Genomic DNA, 15,568 nt, shown 5'->3' on the forward strand with positions numbered 1-15,568 from the left:
TGTATCCTGTAGTTTGCTTGCTGTAATTTCATTTAGTTCTTTTTCTGGAGATTTCTTCTGTTGTTTCATTTGTGTCATGTTTTTTTGACTCCACATTTTGGCTGCTCCCCTGTGTTGTTTCTATGTATTAGGTAGAGCTGCTAATTGGTAAAGTGGCCTTTTGTAGTAGGTGTCCTGGAGGGCCCAGTGACTTAGCCTCCCCAGCACATAAACTGGACACTTAAGTTCCCCCCAGTGTAGGCTGTGTAAACAGTCTTATTATAGTTGAACCTTGATTGCTGTTGGCATCACTGGGAGGAATTGACCTCTTTTGGCTGTGAGGGCCAGCTGTGGCTACAGTGGAAGAGCTGCTGTGCAGGAGGCACTCCTGTCTTCCCCATACCCCTGGCCAAGCTGCTGCCCCAGTGCTACAGCTCAGAGGAAGTGAGTCTGAGCACTGGCCCTTTATGAGATAAACTATCTGGGTCTCCAGCAGCCTTCATATCACTAAGCCTATCCCTGCTGGTTTTTATAGCCCAAACAAGAGGCCTGATGCACGGATAGATCCCTAAGTCTGGCTGGTGATCAGGGCTGATCTGTGGGGTCACGGGTGGAGCAATTGGGTGGCCCCTGCTGGCACCCGCCTTGGCTGGTCTGGGGCCTGCAGGCTGGAGCAGCTCCTGTGTTGAGTATCTGTCCCCTGGTGGTCAGTATGTGACCAGTTGTTCCACTTATCGTTCTGCTGTTCCGATTTGCATATTAGGCTTTTATTATACAGGATTCCCAGTTCTGGATCCCTGGGGCTCATTGCTTCTCTTGGGAGGCTTCTACAACTGAGATATCCCTCTCGATGAAAAAAATGCCAGATTGGGTGTCTGAACAGCCTATTACATGCCTCCGTCCCTCCCACCAGTCTCAATTCTTTATTTGTAAGAATTCTATCCAGCCAGGTTCCAGGCAGTTCTGAAGGACGGTTGCTCTGTATTTTAGATGTGGTTGTGGGAGGCTGTAATGTCATTTACCTATGCCACCATCTTGGTTCTATAAGTTTCTTTTTTAAAAAATTATATTTTTTTAATTGATTTTTAACAGAGAGCAAGGGAGATAGTTAGAAACATCGATGAGAGAGAAACATCAATCAGCCTCCTGCACACCCCCCACTGGGGAAGTGCCCGCAACCAAAGGACACCTGTCTGCAGGCTGACACTCTATCCATTGAGCCAAATCAGTTTTGGCTATAAAAATTTCTTATTGCTATTTAGTTCAGCCATTTTCACTTTTGGTAAAATGTTTAAGGTTTTTATATGTGTTTACATGTATTTTGAGAAATGACTTTAATATTTAAAGGGTCACATGAAAGGTTGATATAGTGCCTGGCCTGCCTAGGAGCTAGGAAGGTTCAAATGCTCCTTGGTACCTACTGACCAGTTGGAGGGAAATTTGAAAAGTATTATGAGAATATGGCAGATTCACAGGAGACCTTTGAGTTAGAGATTCCAAGGATTGGGGATTTTTTTTTTTTTTTTTCACCTCCCCACCCAGATTGGGGATTTTAGAGGGGTAATTATAGATAAGGAAGCACTACATTGACCACTAAGTTTAAAGAAAGTCTCTCTAGTTCTTGGAGGAGATTCCCATTGGGGAAAGGGGAAGTCAAAGCTAGTTTTTACAAACTAGGAGATGGGAAAGTTGCTTCACATGAGAAAGACCGACAGAGGGATGGTTCTGAATTGGTTTCCATCCATGAAGCTGGGCAGCTTGCTCTCTTCAGGCTTGCTGATTCAGGTGGGATGAAGGGTGACAAGGATGGTTTGGTTGAAAGGTCAGGAAGTTCAGTATAAAAATAGAGAGATATGGGGGCTAGGGAGGCTGGGGGCCATTATAGTAAGGGACCAGGAGGCAGAAGCTTTGAGGATTATTACTTGTTGCTGTCAGTAGGGTGACCAACTAGAAAATGGAGCCCAGTCTCTTTAGATCTAACCAATGGCTAGAGAAACTGCTTTCTCAGGATGGCCTGTTCTGGCTCTTCACCCTCACCAGCTGGATTAGAGAAGATGACAAAGGGAAAGGCAATTACTTTTCCAGTGGTGGGATTTGCTGGCAAAGTGACAAATCTCCAAGAGCAAGACCAATGAAACTTATTAAAAATGAGGGTGGAAAGGGAGGTTTGAGAGAACAGAGCTTACCTGAGCACCCCACTCTACTCCTATGCCCTATCACCAACTGGTGCTGGGGATAGTAGGGGAGGTTAGAGTCAAATATGAAATAATTTAAAAGGGATAGGTGGACAGGACCAAATCTCACTATCTGAAAGTGACTGAAAAGTTAATCTGACAGATGTCAGACGGGCCTATAACTTAAATGGCCCATTATCGCCATTAGTGGAAAGAACTGATTTGAAAGAACTGTTTTTAGGCAAGCTAACCAAATATTAATTCTGGGTTTATTAAAAAACTGGCAACCTGATTTGGAGAGCCAACATTCACTATTAATTTCTGAAAAATCAGTTTCCATAGTGACCTAATTGTACTTTATTTAATGCAACTTTAATGATGAGAAAACATTTTACACATACAGTAGTCCCACTTAGCTCCAGGGGATATGTTCCACGACCTCCAGTAGGTGTGAGACTGGATGGTACCAAATCCTATCTATACCATATTTTCTCCTATATACAAATATCTATGATAAAGTTTAATTTACAAATTAGAAAGTAAGAAATTAACACCAATAATAAAAAAATAGAATTATAACATGCTGGAATAAAAGTTATGTGAATGTGGTCTCTTAGCAAACTAGCATGAATTTCCTTTTCACAATTTCACGGACAAAAGATTCATTCTTACTGTAGATCTTAGCAACCTTAGCATATAATTTTTTTTTTTTTTCCTTACTGAGAACTGTCACCTTTTCACTTAAGGAAGCACTTCATTGCTTGTCTGTGGCACATTTGAATTACCAGCATCACTTTGTGCTTTTGTGCAGAGGGTCTTGCCCAGCATTTAGAAGGGCTCAGGAATCTGGAGAAGGAACTGCTATAAATTATTAGAGTCTAGAGACAAAAGATAATTTTGGAAGGCATTTTGGGAAGCCAGAGTTGTTTAGCTATAGTAACCAAGTTCTCTGTCTCTCTAGACCCCTTGCTTTTTAGTAACACAAACTGTCCTAAGGCAAGGTAGATAATATCAAAGGCAAGGTTTAGTATACAGAATCCATTGTCAGATTGGGGGAACTGCCTATAGCTGTTCAGGTGTTTGGCCAGTAGGAGGCAATAACTTGTAGATTAAAATGCCCTCACCTGGCCGAAACCCGGTTTGGCTCAGTGGATAGAGCGTTGGGCCTGCAGACTGAAAGGTCCCAGGTTTGATTCTTGGTTGCGGGCACATCCTCGGTGGGTGGTGTGCAGGAGGCAGCTGATCGATGTCTCTTTCATTGATGTTTCTAACTCTCTATCCCTCTCCCACCCTCTCTGTAAAAAATAGAATATATTAAAAAAAAAATGCCCTCAACTGTCTGGCAGCAAGCAATCATTTTTGCAAATCTTTAGGTATGGGGAAATGCCCTTAGCCATTTCCAGCAGGCAAACCTCAAAGTTCCAGCAACCTTTAGAGGAAACTTCTTGCATTCATGACATGCTGGAATTAGCTTCCGGCACTTTTGGGCCCTTATGAAGTAAACTGAAGGTTACTTGAAACACAAACACTGCAAACCTGATAGTCAACCTGATAACCAAGATGGCTGAGTGACTAACAGGTTGGTTGCAAATACTGCTTTGCTGTGGATACACTGGAAGATTCATGTCTTGTACGGAATGCAGTAGGATAGCGAGATTTCATCATGCTATGCAGAATGGCATGCACTTTGCAACTTATGAATTGTTTACTTCTGGAATTTTCCATTTATTTTTTTTACTGTGGTTGTCTGTGGGTAACTGAAAACATGGTAAGCAAAACTGCAGTTAAGGGGGGACTACGGTATGTGAATTATTTACCCAATCTCAATCGATTAGAACATTCAGTGACACAAAAATTCGACTAACGTTATTGTTGGAAAGAGGGTAAAACATTCACACGAAACCCTTTTATTTTATTGAACATGAGTATTTCATATTCCATGACTGTCTGAGACATCTAGGAGAGCCAGGTCCCGTATCTCTTCTAGAAGTGTGTATAGGCTTCTTCCCTTGGTTTGGCAGTATTTTTGAAAATCTTCCTGAATGATGTTTCCTTTGACTTCTTGGGCCAGATGAGCTTCCTCCACAGATCTAGTTACCTCCTTCACCAAGTCACTCTTTAGCAAGGGGGCACTCTGATGAAGAAGTTCTGTATCTGGTATCATGTATGGTTTGTTGCTCATTATTTCAAGCCTGATTGTATCGGAATGGCATCGAGAGGCCTGTACGGATATCCTCACCTATCACAGAGGATAAAACCGGTATTACTAAATCACACTCTTTGTTCCTTACACTGAAAGCGATATGTAATGTAAATACAAGACTTACTGTTACATGGTCAAACAAATGGAACGTAACAGAGTCCCCTGCTGTTGTGGTAGAGGTGATTTTGTTCTGAAATCGTTGAAGGGATCCTGGCTTCCATTCAGAACGGCTGTCTGGTCCACATGAGATTACTAAACCGTCTTTATTTTTTAGATAAGCAGCACCTTTAATCCCAAACCTGAATCATTGCCGGAATAAAAATCCAGAGATAATATGTTCTTAGTATGCAGATCCGGAATAATTACCTAGAATGCTAGTTTTTCTTTTAAATTAAAAATCATTTTTCCTGTGATTTACCTCTAAACTTTTATTTCATTGATCAAACAAAATATCTTGCTAAATAAGTAAAATCCTATCCTAAGACTGATACAAATAAATTAGATTCTAATCTTTTATACTTTTATAGTGAATTATACAGGATGAGGCAAAAGTAAGTTTACAGTTGTGAATATATGAAACAGTTTATTCTTTTATTATTTATTAATTATTCTATTATTTTCTATATGAATAACTGTAAACCTACTTTTCCCTACTGTTTATAATACATTATGTACATATGGTAACTATAAATAATTGCTAAAAGCCTGGCTGGCATGACTCAGTGGTTGGGCATTGACCTATGAACCAGGAGGTCATGGTTTGATTCCCGGTCAGGGAACATGTCTTAGTTGCAGGCTCGATCTCCAATGTGGAGCAGTGCATCAATGATTTTCTATCATCACTGCTATTTCTATCTCTATCTTCCCCTCTCCCTTCCTTTCTGAAATCAATAAAAATATATTAAAAAAAAATCGCTAAAATAAATATCTTAATTATATCTAAGTATTGTTTGTTGCTCTACATTTTTAGTTTAACTATAATTTATTAACAATTTTTATGTTAGACATAACATACCTTGGTATAAATACAAGCACACCATTTGTTCTAATTGAATAAATAACCCCATCGGCTATGCAACGCTCCTCAGTTTCTTGGTCTTTGTCTTTAAAATACATGCATTGGAAGAGCTCCGTAGACTGCTTCTGAGAATGCTGTGCTGCCTGTAAGAACAACAACCCAAAGCATGACGACAGACTTCTCTGACATTCCAGAAGAAACATGAAATTTACAGTCCCACAGAAACAATGTCTTCACAAAGGCTAGGTTCTGCCCAGGTTGGAACGTCATCCCATACACCAAGAAGGTTGTGGGTTCGGTTCCTGGTTGGGGCCCATACCTACGTTTCAGGTTTGATCCTCGATCTGGGCACATGAAGGAGGCAACTGATGGATGTTTCTCTCGCATCAATTAAAAATCTTTAAATAGCCAACATGGCTAGTGGCTATAATCATATTGTAAAGCACAGAACTATAGAACATTGGATATAGACAATTATATTAAACATTAAGGTAGTTTCTAATTTTATGTGTCACCAAATGGTCTAGTTTGATGCTGTGCAATATTGAAGCCACTAGCAACAATATGAAATAGAACACAAAACAGCTTCTAAAACAATGATGTAAGTATATTGACATGGTGTGCAATCAATAACATGTTTTAAGTAGAAAAAAAGGTAGATTTCAAAACAACAGGTATGGTATAATATTTTTATAAATAAGCCTTATCTAAAATTGTTAATAATGGTTATCTCTGGATGGTAAGATGATAGATGATTTTTTACATTTCTACATTTTAGGGAAAAAAATCTTGTTAAATCTTCAAAATCTAAAATTACTTAAGGACATTTGTAAATGTATTAAGAGCTATGCAACAAGCTTTTGTAATTTTTCATGTTATTTCTTGGTTAGAATGATTCTAACACTAAATTTGCTAGAATATATGGTACTTCATTCTATTACACAATAAAAGGTGATATTCTCTTAGCAAAAGAGATGCTGGGTAAGAGAAATGAAAACCCCTCTTACTCGGTTTCTATTGTTGATATGTCTGCATAATTCCTCAAGATCTTTGTTGCTGAACAAATTTTCTGTAACTTCCGTTTTCTTATCTTTTGAAATGGCTGCCATTAACAATCGGTGTACTATGATATCTGCATATCTTCTTATTGGAGAAGTAAAGTGAGTGTATTTATCTAATGCAAGACCTTCAAAAAGAACAAAAAGATCAAAATAAATAACAAAAACTACTTTTGAAACAACCTGCTCAAGGTGAGGGCCACAGAAGGACAACGTTATCACTCACCATAGTGATGGAACTCCTCCTCCGCGCAGGAGCCAGTGGAGAAGTAGAGGGCGTTGGACATGGCCTGCGTGGCCATGGAGCGGAGCAGTCGGTTCACAATGGGGTCATCAGGGTCATTCGCGTTATCCAGAGAATCAGCCAATGTCTTATTGGACCTGACAAAAAAATGGAAGAACTTTTATTTAGTCCCCAGAAATGACTCGTAAGCTACACTCTGAGGGGAACACTTCACTATCAGTTTGTTTCTTGAGTAGTAAAGGGTAATACCTGTAAGGTTAAATTAATGCTTGGCACAAAGCAGGTGGTCAAATACTTGTTGAACTCCTAACACCTTTAACCTAAACATACTGTAGATCAAAGAATGGACTTTTTTCTTTTCTTAATCCACACCTGAGGATATGTTTTCATTGATTCAAAAGAGAGGAAGGGGGAGAGAGAGAGAAACATCCATGTGAGAGAAACATCAGTTGCCTCCTGTATATGAACCTACAACTTGTAACCTGATTGGGAATCAAATGTTCCAACCACCTGAGCCAAACCTGTGAGGGCTGGACTTTTTCTTTTTTTTTAAAACAAGAATTATGAAGCCAGATAGAGTTAAAAAAGTAAACTAAACGAGGTACACAAGTAAAATAAATCTAAATTAGCCGAAACCTCTAGTGGATAGAGTGTCAGCCTGCAGACTGAAAGGTCCCACGTTCGATTCTGGTCAAGGGCATGTACCTTGGTTGCGGGCACACCCCCAGTAGGGTGTGTGCAGGAGGCAGCTGATCGATGGTTCAATGGTTCTCATTGATGTTTCTGGCTCTCTATCCCTCTCCTCTTTCTCTCTCTAAAAAATCAATTAAAAAATATTTTAAATAAATAAATAAAAGAAACCTAAATTATTATTATTTAAAGAGAGACAAATCATTCTATTTATTTACTCTCAAATAATTTTTAAAAATTCAGGAAATAGCTTAGCTGGTGTGGGTCAGTGGTTGAGTGTCGGCCCATGAACCAGGAAGTTACAGTTCAATTCCTGGTCAGGGCACATGTCCAGACTGGGCTTGATCCCTAATAGAGGTCGTGTAGGAGTCAGCCGATCGATGTTTCTATCTATTCCTCTCCTTTCCTCTTTGTAAAATCAGTAAAATATATTTTTTTAAAAAATTAAAAAAAAACCCCACAGGAAATATAGGATTATACTAAAAATTTAATAATAGAGCATATAATTCAGTTCCGTATGTAGCCCACTAAGAGAAAAGAGGGAAAGGAATGATGGAGAATGAGGAATAAGAGAGCAAAGCAATACTGTGAGCAAAAGATACCATCAGCTAAGATAGTGGCAAAAAATCCACTTTGATTAATGAATAAAATTAGCACCTGTTACTTCAAAATAAAATATGGAAAAATCCTCTTACACATCCTTTTTAACAGGGAAACATTTTTCCTGGAGGTATGGAGTAAGACGTCTCCATCCATGGTGGCGTGCACTAATTTGCCATCAGTGTGGCGCCTTGTGATCTGCTGCATTTTTAGAGCAGTGAAATACATAGAGTTATTTTGGGGGATTTGCCTGAGGACTAGATGAAATTAAATCAGGGATCTTTACTTCCGTACTACAAATTGTAGTAGGTCAAAATTATGGCTCAGTAGACTTGTTTTCATTTTGAGGCTCTCTACCTACATTTTAGTATATGAAAAAAAAGGCAAGAAGTTTTCTATTTTTGGTCAACGATCTGGCTATCACATTTTAAGATAAATAAGTGTACAGCATCCCTTCCCATTTCTCTGCCCCCTCAAAAGAGGAACTACCGTGTATCTATGAAGAAGCCTTTTGCTTTAGCACATTCTCTCAACTCTGAGAAAAACTCCTGGTGTGGAGGAGGGTGTTGGCGCAACAAGGCTTGATGAGGGAAGCTCTCCCAGATCTTCTTGGCTACCCAATGGTTGGCTAGGATCATGCATTCAGCCACCGTCTCATGGACTTCCAGGGGCTGCTTGGGGATGAGGTCACGGATGTTCTTCTTTTCATCCAGCTGCACTCGAACTTCCACCCCTTCCAGCTCCAGGGCGCCGCAGAGGTCTCGTTTAGCTCGGACATGGCGTGCGATGTCAGTCAGCTTTCCCACTGCCCACACTAACTCCTCCAGCTTGGCTTGTCTGCTCCTCTCATCCAAGCCTCTGAATTCTGGAATATCATCGATGATGTTGAAGTTTCCGTCCAGTAGTTCCTGGGCTGCTTCATAAAACAGTTTGTATGATGACCGAATAATGGTTCTGCCGTACCACACTTCCTTAATTTCATAGGAGGTTTTATCCAATTCCCACATGATGCTCACAGCGTACCTACAAACCAGTAACACTGAAATGATTATTGAATTCTCCCATTTTTGAAGCAAGCAGAACTAGACTCTAAGTGTAGCTTGAAATAAATGGCATTGCTACAAGTTTTTGATCTGATGTCTCAACCTAAACACTCCACCACTAAATAAAGTTAGACTAGATTTTTTGGGGCTCTGAGCAAATCTGAAATGAGTTCACATGTTATGTTAGAACTCCTACCTTACAGCTTTCCATTTTAATTAGAATAGCATAGCACTGACAGAGGGAGTCAAGTCTCCTGGCTCTCTAGCAAAGAAGAGCAAAGCCTTTCAAATCCCAAGGAATGACCCTGAACTATGACATCAGTCTTGATGGTAGGTAAATTAGCAAAAAGACCACTTACTAAAGAACCACTCAGCTACCAAATCACTCTCTTTAAAAACATGCAACATTTACAACTCATAAAAAAAAGGGCTAGCCCTAGCCGGTGTTGATCAGTGGTTAGAGTGCCGGATGGCACATGGAAGGATTTGGGGTTCGATTCCTGGTCACGGGCACATTGGTTCAATTCCCAGTCTTGGTCGAGGGCATATGCTGGAGGCAACCAATCGATGTGTTTCACATCAACGTTTCTCTCCCCTTTAACCCCCATTTTCCTCCCTTCCACTCTCTCTAAAAAGCAAAGGAAAAAATATCCTCACCAAAAAAAACCCCAAAACCAAAACAAAAACCCCCACTATTTCCCCCCAAAATACAAAAAAGCTCTTATAAATCAATTACTACATAGATCAAAAACTCAAAAAAAGGGCAAAGAAACATGTAATAATTCACAGAAAGGGATATGTAAATGACTATTAAACATAAAAATTTTAACTTTACTTGTAGTAGTTGAATTAAAATGCAAACTAAAACCACTCTAAAATACAATTTTTATCTATCAAATTGGCAAAGTTAAAAAATTAGAACATACTGTGTTGGCAAGACTGTGGGGAAACAAGCATTCTCATCCATTGATGGTAGGAATGTAATGGTTGTAACCTCTACAGGGAAACTTGATTAAATCTATCTAATACATATACCTTTAAGAAATTATGAAAATTTTTTTTCAAGGTTTGTTTTTAAAAAAATGTATATTTATTTTATTTAAAAAAGAATATGTTTTTATTGATTTCAGAGGGGAAAGAAAAGGGAGAGAGAGATAGAAACATCAATGATAAGAGAGAATCACTGATCAGCTGCCCTCTGCGTACTGGGGAATCAAGGCCACAACCCAGGCATATGCCCTGACTAGGAATCAAACTGTGACCTCTTGATTCATAGGTTGACACTCAACCACTGGGCCACACTGGCTGGACTACATATCCCTTTGACACAGAAATTCCACTTTAGGAATTTATCCTCCAGATACACACTGTACTTTTAAACAACTTTTTTTTTTTTTTTTTTTTTTTTTTTTTTTACCTGATTTTCCTTCTAATTCCTTTCTTTAACCTTTCCTACTTTTTAAAAAATATATATATATTATTGATTTTTTACAGAGAGGAAGAGAGAGGGATAGAGTTAGAAACATTGATGAGAGAGAAACATCGACCAGCTGCCTCTTGCACACCCCCTATTGGGGATGTGCCTGCAACCAAGGTACATGCCCTTGACCGGAATCAAACCTGGGACCTTTCAGTCCGCAAGGCAGATGCTCTATCCAGTGAGCCAAACTGGTTTTGGCAGTTACACTGTACTTTTAAAAATATGAAATGACTTATGTTCTAAGTAATTCAGTACAGGTTTGTTTATTAATTATGGCATTGTCTTCCACATAAACAACTGTAAACCTACTTTTGCCCCACCCTGTACATAACACGTATCACCATTTGTGTAAAAAAAGAAACACCACATATCACCCTAGCTGGTTTGGCTGAGTGGAATAAAGATCCTGGGTTCGATTCCACTCAAGAGCATATGCCTGGGTTGTGGGCTCAATCCCCTGTTGGGGGTGTGCAGGAGGCAGCCAATCAATGATTCTCTTTCATCACTGATGTTTCCATCTCTCTCTCCCTCTTCCTTCCTCTCTGGAAAAAAAAAAAAAAAAAAAGACAGACCACATGTCCATACTTGTGCTTATGTGTGTTATACCTAGAAAAATATGTACAAAACTAGAGGCCCAGTGCACGGATTTGGGCACTGGTGGGGTCCTTTGGCCTGGCCTGGGGGCTGAAATGGGCTCTCTGACATCCCCCGAGGGGTTCCAGATTGTGAGAGGGCAGTTCTCAGGTAACGCACCCCGGAATCGGGCTTCTTCCTCTCTGGTTTTGGGTGCATCACCTGAGAATTGCAGCTGCCTAGTCACTGCAGCTTGGCATCACCTGCATCGAGCGTCTGCCCCCTGGTGGTCAGTGTTCGTCATAGCTACTAGTTGGATGGTCCAACCATTGCTTAGGCTTGTATATATATAGATAGATTGGTAACTAAGGGAAAGTGATAGGAGGGATTCTTTCACTAAAGGTTTTAGAAGTATAAATTTTTGGACTACATGGTTTTATTACCTATTCAATAATAGATAGAAACTTTAACTACAAAAAATAACAACACACCTTTGTAAATTCATGCTCCTTATGCAAAACAGCCTCAACCAAGGACTATATATGCACAAATGTTCCCAGATGTTAGCCAACATTAAAAAGCCAAAAAACAGAGGGAGAAAGAGCCTCACAGGGAGAGAGGGGAAGGGAAGATTGGAGAAATAAAGCTTTCTGGAAATACAGAGTGGTACAGAGAATACGGGGAGTAAGCAGGGGTGCAGTGTAGGGCAATAAAGTGTATTAGAAATAAGAGGAGAAAGAGGCCAGAAGCAAGAGCACCAGGTGTCACACAGGTAAAAATAATGAATTCACCTATCGACGCCTCCCAGGAGGGAGCACAAATCCGAGCTGAGGATGGAGGGCAGCATATCATAGCGACGGTCTGCTAAGTAGTAGGTGGTGGCCCTGTGGAAGACACACAGACGGTACATGACCTTCAGCAGCAAGAAGCACAACTGCTGACTGCCTGGGTTACTGTGAGGTAAACGGCCAAAATCTTAGCACAAATTCCCCAAGGCTGTTGTTTTTCCATGAAGTGCAGCCGACTGGGTAATAAGGCTATTCCCATGTTCCCACTTTTCTAAGCAATGCCGCTTCGGGCAGAGTGTGCTTCCACTGATATAAAAAAGGAAAGGGAAAATGACACGACTCTTAGTTGTATAAAAAAAAAAATTAGAGTGTAATGATCCAGTATTTATATAAAATAGTATATTGCTACTTGAAAAATTTAACCCATTTCAATTTAGAGGGAAATAATGTGTGAAAAGGTTCTGTTACAAAAAGCAAGGTACATTGACCAAGGTACTATTTTTCTAAAGGGAAAAGGGGAAGAGCATCTCAGCTTTTTCTCCTGGAAGCGATCTGCAGCATTGTAATAAACTGTGAAATCTATGTTTTCAAAATCTGAAACTAGCATAGTTACAGAATACGTTACAGGGACAGACACGTAATCACACTGCTTATTTCAAATAGCATTACCTTGTCTTAGCTTCAATGTCAACGTAAGAATTGGGAGCCACAAAGTGTGTGACATCTGCAATGTGGACCCCAAGCTCCAGGTTGCCATTGGTTAAGGTTCTGACTGAGAGCGTGTCGTCCACATCTTCACAACCTTTGGGGTCAATGCTGAATACAAGATGGGTTTTCCTCAAGTCTCTACGTTCTCGTTCCTCTTCAGGACTCACCTTCCAGGGATTTTCTGGAGTGTTTACTGGCATCTTACACATCTGTACAACGGAAGGCCAAATATTGATTAATTCCCCAGCACACGTTTCCTATAGAAATCTACTCTGACAATCTCAATGTGACCTCATAGAAATCCCATTCATTACCTGCTACCCTCTGCAACTGACCTGTGCTTGCTTCTTTTGATCAATAGTGACTTTTTAGGTGCCTCATATGTGTCTGGAAATGTGCTAGGCTCTGAAAAGTCAGGAGTCTATAGAAATAACACAGTCTCCTGCCTATGGGGACCCTCTCAGTCTGACAGGAAGGTTCCACAACTTCCAGCCTCTTTAGTTACGGGGCTCAAGCAGAAATTAATGGGTGGCATACAAAGGGTACAGACTCTACTTCATTTTCAAATGATCCATTTATTTAAATGTAGTTGAGCTTTTTTTAAAAAAAATTTTTTATTGATTTTTTTATGGAGAGGAAAAGAGAGGAAGTGAGAGGGATAGAGAGTTAGAAACATCGATGAGATAGAATCATTGATCAGCTGCCTCTTGCACATCCCCTACTGGGGATGTGTTTGCAACCAAGGTACATGCCCTTGACCAAAATCAAACCTGGGACCTTTCAGTCCGCAGGCCGATGCTCTATCCACTGAGCCAAACTAGTTTTGGCTGTAGCTGAGCTTTTAATTCAAGTCAAACCCTGAAAAAAAAATTACAATGTCCCAAATATTAAAAGCTTATTTTTTTTTTAGAAAAGTATATTCCTCAAAGATAATTTAAGCAGGGCCAATCTAGAGCATTCTCTCTCCATTATTACCCACTTAAACCATCAATCTGTAGCTAAGTAGGCTAAAAGGGAAGAGAATTCTTGTCCTGTAAATCCAATCCAGGCTTTATTTTACTCTAACATTTTCATTAAGAGCCGAAACAAGTCAACAAATAATCTCCAAAAACTAATGTTAAACATAAAAATTTAACAATGTAAAATATTCTAAAATATTTTACTAATATATCTACTGATCTGTCAAAAACTGCACTGAAAATAACACCCATATGCTCCTGATGGCAATGAAACTGGTCCAATTTTTCTGACGAACAATCTGCCAATGCATAAAGGCTATTTAAATTGTTTATGTCCTTTGATTTGGTAATCTCACTTGAAAGACTACATTCCAAGAAAAATGATTAAGAAGAAAAAAACACACAATGTTTATAAAAGTACATATTTGAAATAGCATTTTTTTATAATACTGAAAAATTAAACAGCTCAAATGCCCAACAACGGAGGAACACTTAAGCAAACTAGAGTACATCAATATACAATAATTTGCTATAACTATTAAAAATAAGTAGGCTCGGGCGGGTGCAGGGAGGAGGGAGTCTATTGGAAAAAAAACAACAACAAAAAAACAAAGGGGACATCACAACACTTTCAACAATACAGATAAATTAAAAAAATAAAGGTAAGTAGGCTACATCAATATATAAAAATAATTTTAACTGAAAGAAGCAGAACAGAAAATAGTATGTGCACACTAGGAATATAGCTATGCAAGAATAATAAACAAGATTTATGAGGATTTTAAAAGATCACAAAGTGATGAAAATAGCTGATGCTTTATGTTCATGAAAGTTTTGTCTTCTGTAAAGGTTACAAAAGCTGTTTAGTAATGAGGATGCTATTTTTTACCCAGGACCAGAGAGATGTATGGAGCCCAACAAGCTGCAGCCTCTGCAGGCCTGTGAGTGATTGCCACAGGGAGAGGAGCCCAGTGGGTCTGTAACTAGGTACCCTTGCAGTTGCTGGGGATGGATGCGTACTGACTGTAAGATATGACATACCATTTTTAAGCACAGTTGGAAAATGTAAAAACTTGAGAGCTGTGAAGCTACAGGGAACTAACTCTGCACTTCAAGCTGATTTCACTCTGGTCCAAACATAGACTAAAGAAGAGTGAGAATTTTTCATTATGTGCGCCTTTAGACAGTGAATTGTGACAGTGCCAAGATTTCTTCTCTCTCTTAATGATGAAACCAACAACAATAGATGCAAAAAGAAAAAGTACAAAATGTCTTTCACCTGACCCAGGTTCTTAGCGAAATCTGACCTGAGCTTCTGAGAAAGGGGCGACAGAAATATTGTTTTCCACCAGGATGGTTGCAATTTCTCCTTCCAGATCTCCGATTCTTCCTAAAACACGCACAAAATGTCCGTTTGGGTACACGGATGTCGACTCCCAGGAATCAATGCGCACGACTACCCTGAAGTCCTGCACAAAAGGAGAGAAAAAAACACGAACAAAACACATGAGCCCAGCGCCAGGAATTAAGTAGATCAATGAGAAGCACCAAAAAACAAGAGAGAAACCACAACGTGCTCCAAAAGTAGCCAATTTGCAAATAACGGGTGTGTTTTTAAAAATAGGTCTTACCAAATATCATATGGTATATAAACACCTGGCCCACTGCTTTGGAGGAAGGCATCACCTCTCTACATCAAATAAATGGGCTGGGAATTTTAGTTTATTAAAAAAAAGAAAAGAAAGCCTACTAACACATTTTAGTTAACATTTGCAACACAAGGAAAAAATTCATTTATGCACAATCCAAATTTATTTATGCACAATCTAAATTCCCAAAACAAAAATATTAATTTTTTTGTGTGTATGGGATTTAATTTCTTATTTCTTAAGTCATCTTCTGGTGGGGAAGAAGGTATCAGTGTGATTGACGCCAATGCTCCCAAATTCTAGCAAACCCTGGATAAGGAAAGCAATACTTCCAACTGGCCTCAGAAAGCCGTACACGATAAGGCTCCCAGATGGAAAGGTACACAATGACCAGGTTACTGT

General features: G+C 39.5%; 1 protein-coding gene across 7 annotated transcripts in view; it reads right to left on the reverse strand.

Annotated features, from left to right (window-relative positions):
• Positions 1-4,044: 4,044 nt before the first annotated feature.
• The window catches only part of DIS3L (DIS3 like exosome 3'-5' exoribonuclease), a 33,386-nt gene continuing 21,862 nt past the window's right edge, over positions 4,045-15,568 (reverse strand). For 6 of the 7 annotated variants that reach the window (XM_036438222.2, XM_036438249.2, XM_045581354.1 and 3 more), the window contains 9 exons: positions 14,825-14,986; positions 12,520-12,767; positions 11,854-11,946; positions 8,456-8,989; positions 6,659-6,813; positions 6,382-6,560; positions 5,372-5,517; positions 4,481-4,655; positions 4,045-4,392 (listed from right to left, as the gene is read on the reverse strand). In XM_036438222.2, coding sequence (XP_036294115.1) covers positions 4,084-4,392; positions 4,481-4,655; positions 5,372-5,517; positions 6,382-6,560; positions 6,659-6,813; positions 8,456-8,989; positions 11,854-11,946; positions 12,520-12,767; positions 14,825-14,986 — 2,001 coding nt within the window. In that variant the 3' untranslated portion in view covers positions 4,045-4,083. The remainder of the gene's footprint in view (positions 4,393-4,480; positions 4,656-5,371; positions 5,518-6,381; positions 6,561-6,658; positions 6,814-8,455; positions 8,990-11,853; positions 11,947-12,519; positions 12,768-14,824; positions 14,987-15,568) is intronic. The other variant, XM_036438267.2, reaches the window with a different exon arrangement.

Source organism: Pipistrellus kuhlii, unplaced genomic scaffold (assembly GCF_014108245.1).
Source record: "Pipistrellus kuhlii isolate mPipKuh1 unplaced genomic scaffold, mPipKuh1.p scaffold_m20_p_1, whole genome shotgun sequence".
In the NCBI taxonomy this organism is placed as follows: Eukaryota; Metazoa; Chordata; class Mammalia; order Chiroptera; family Vespertilionidae; genus Pipistrellus; species Pipistrellus kuhlii.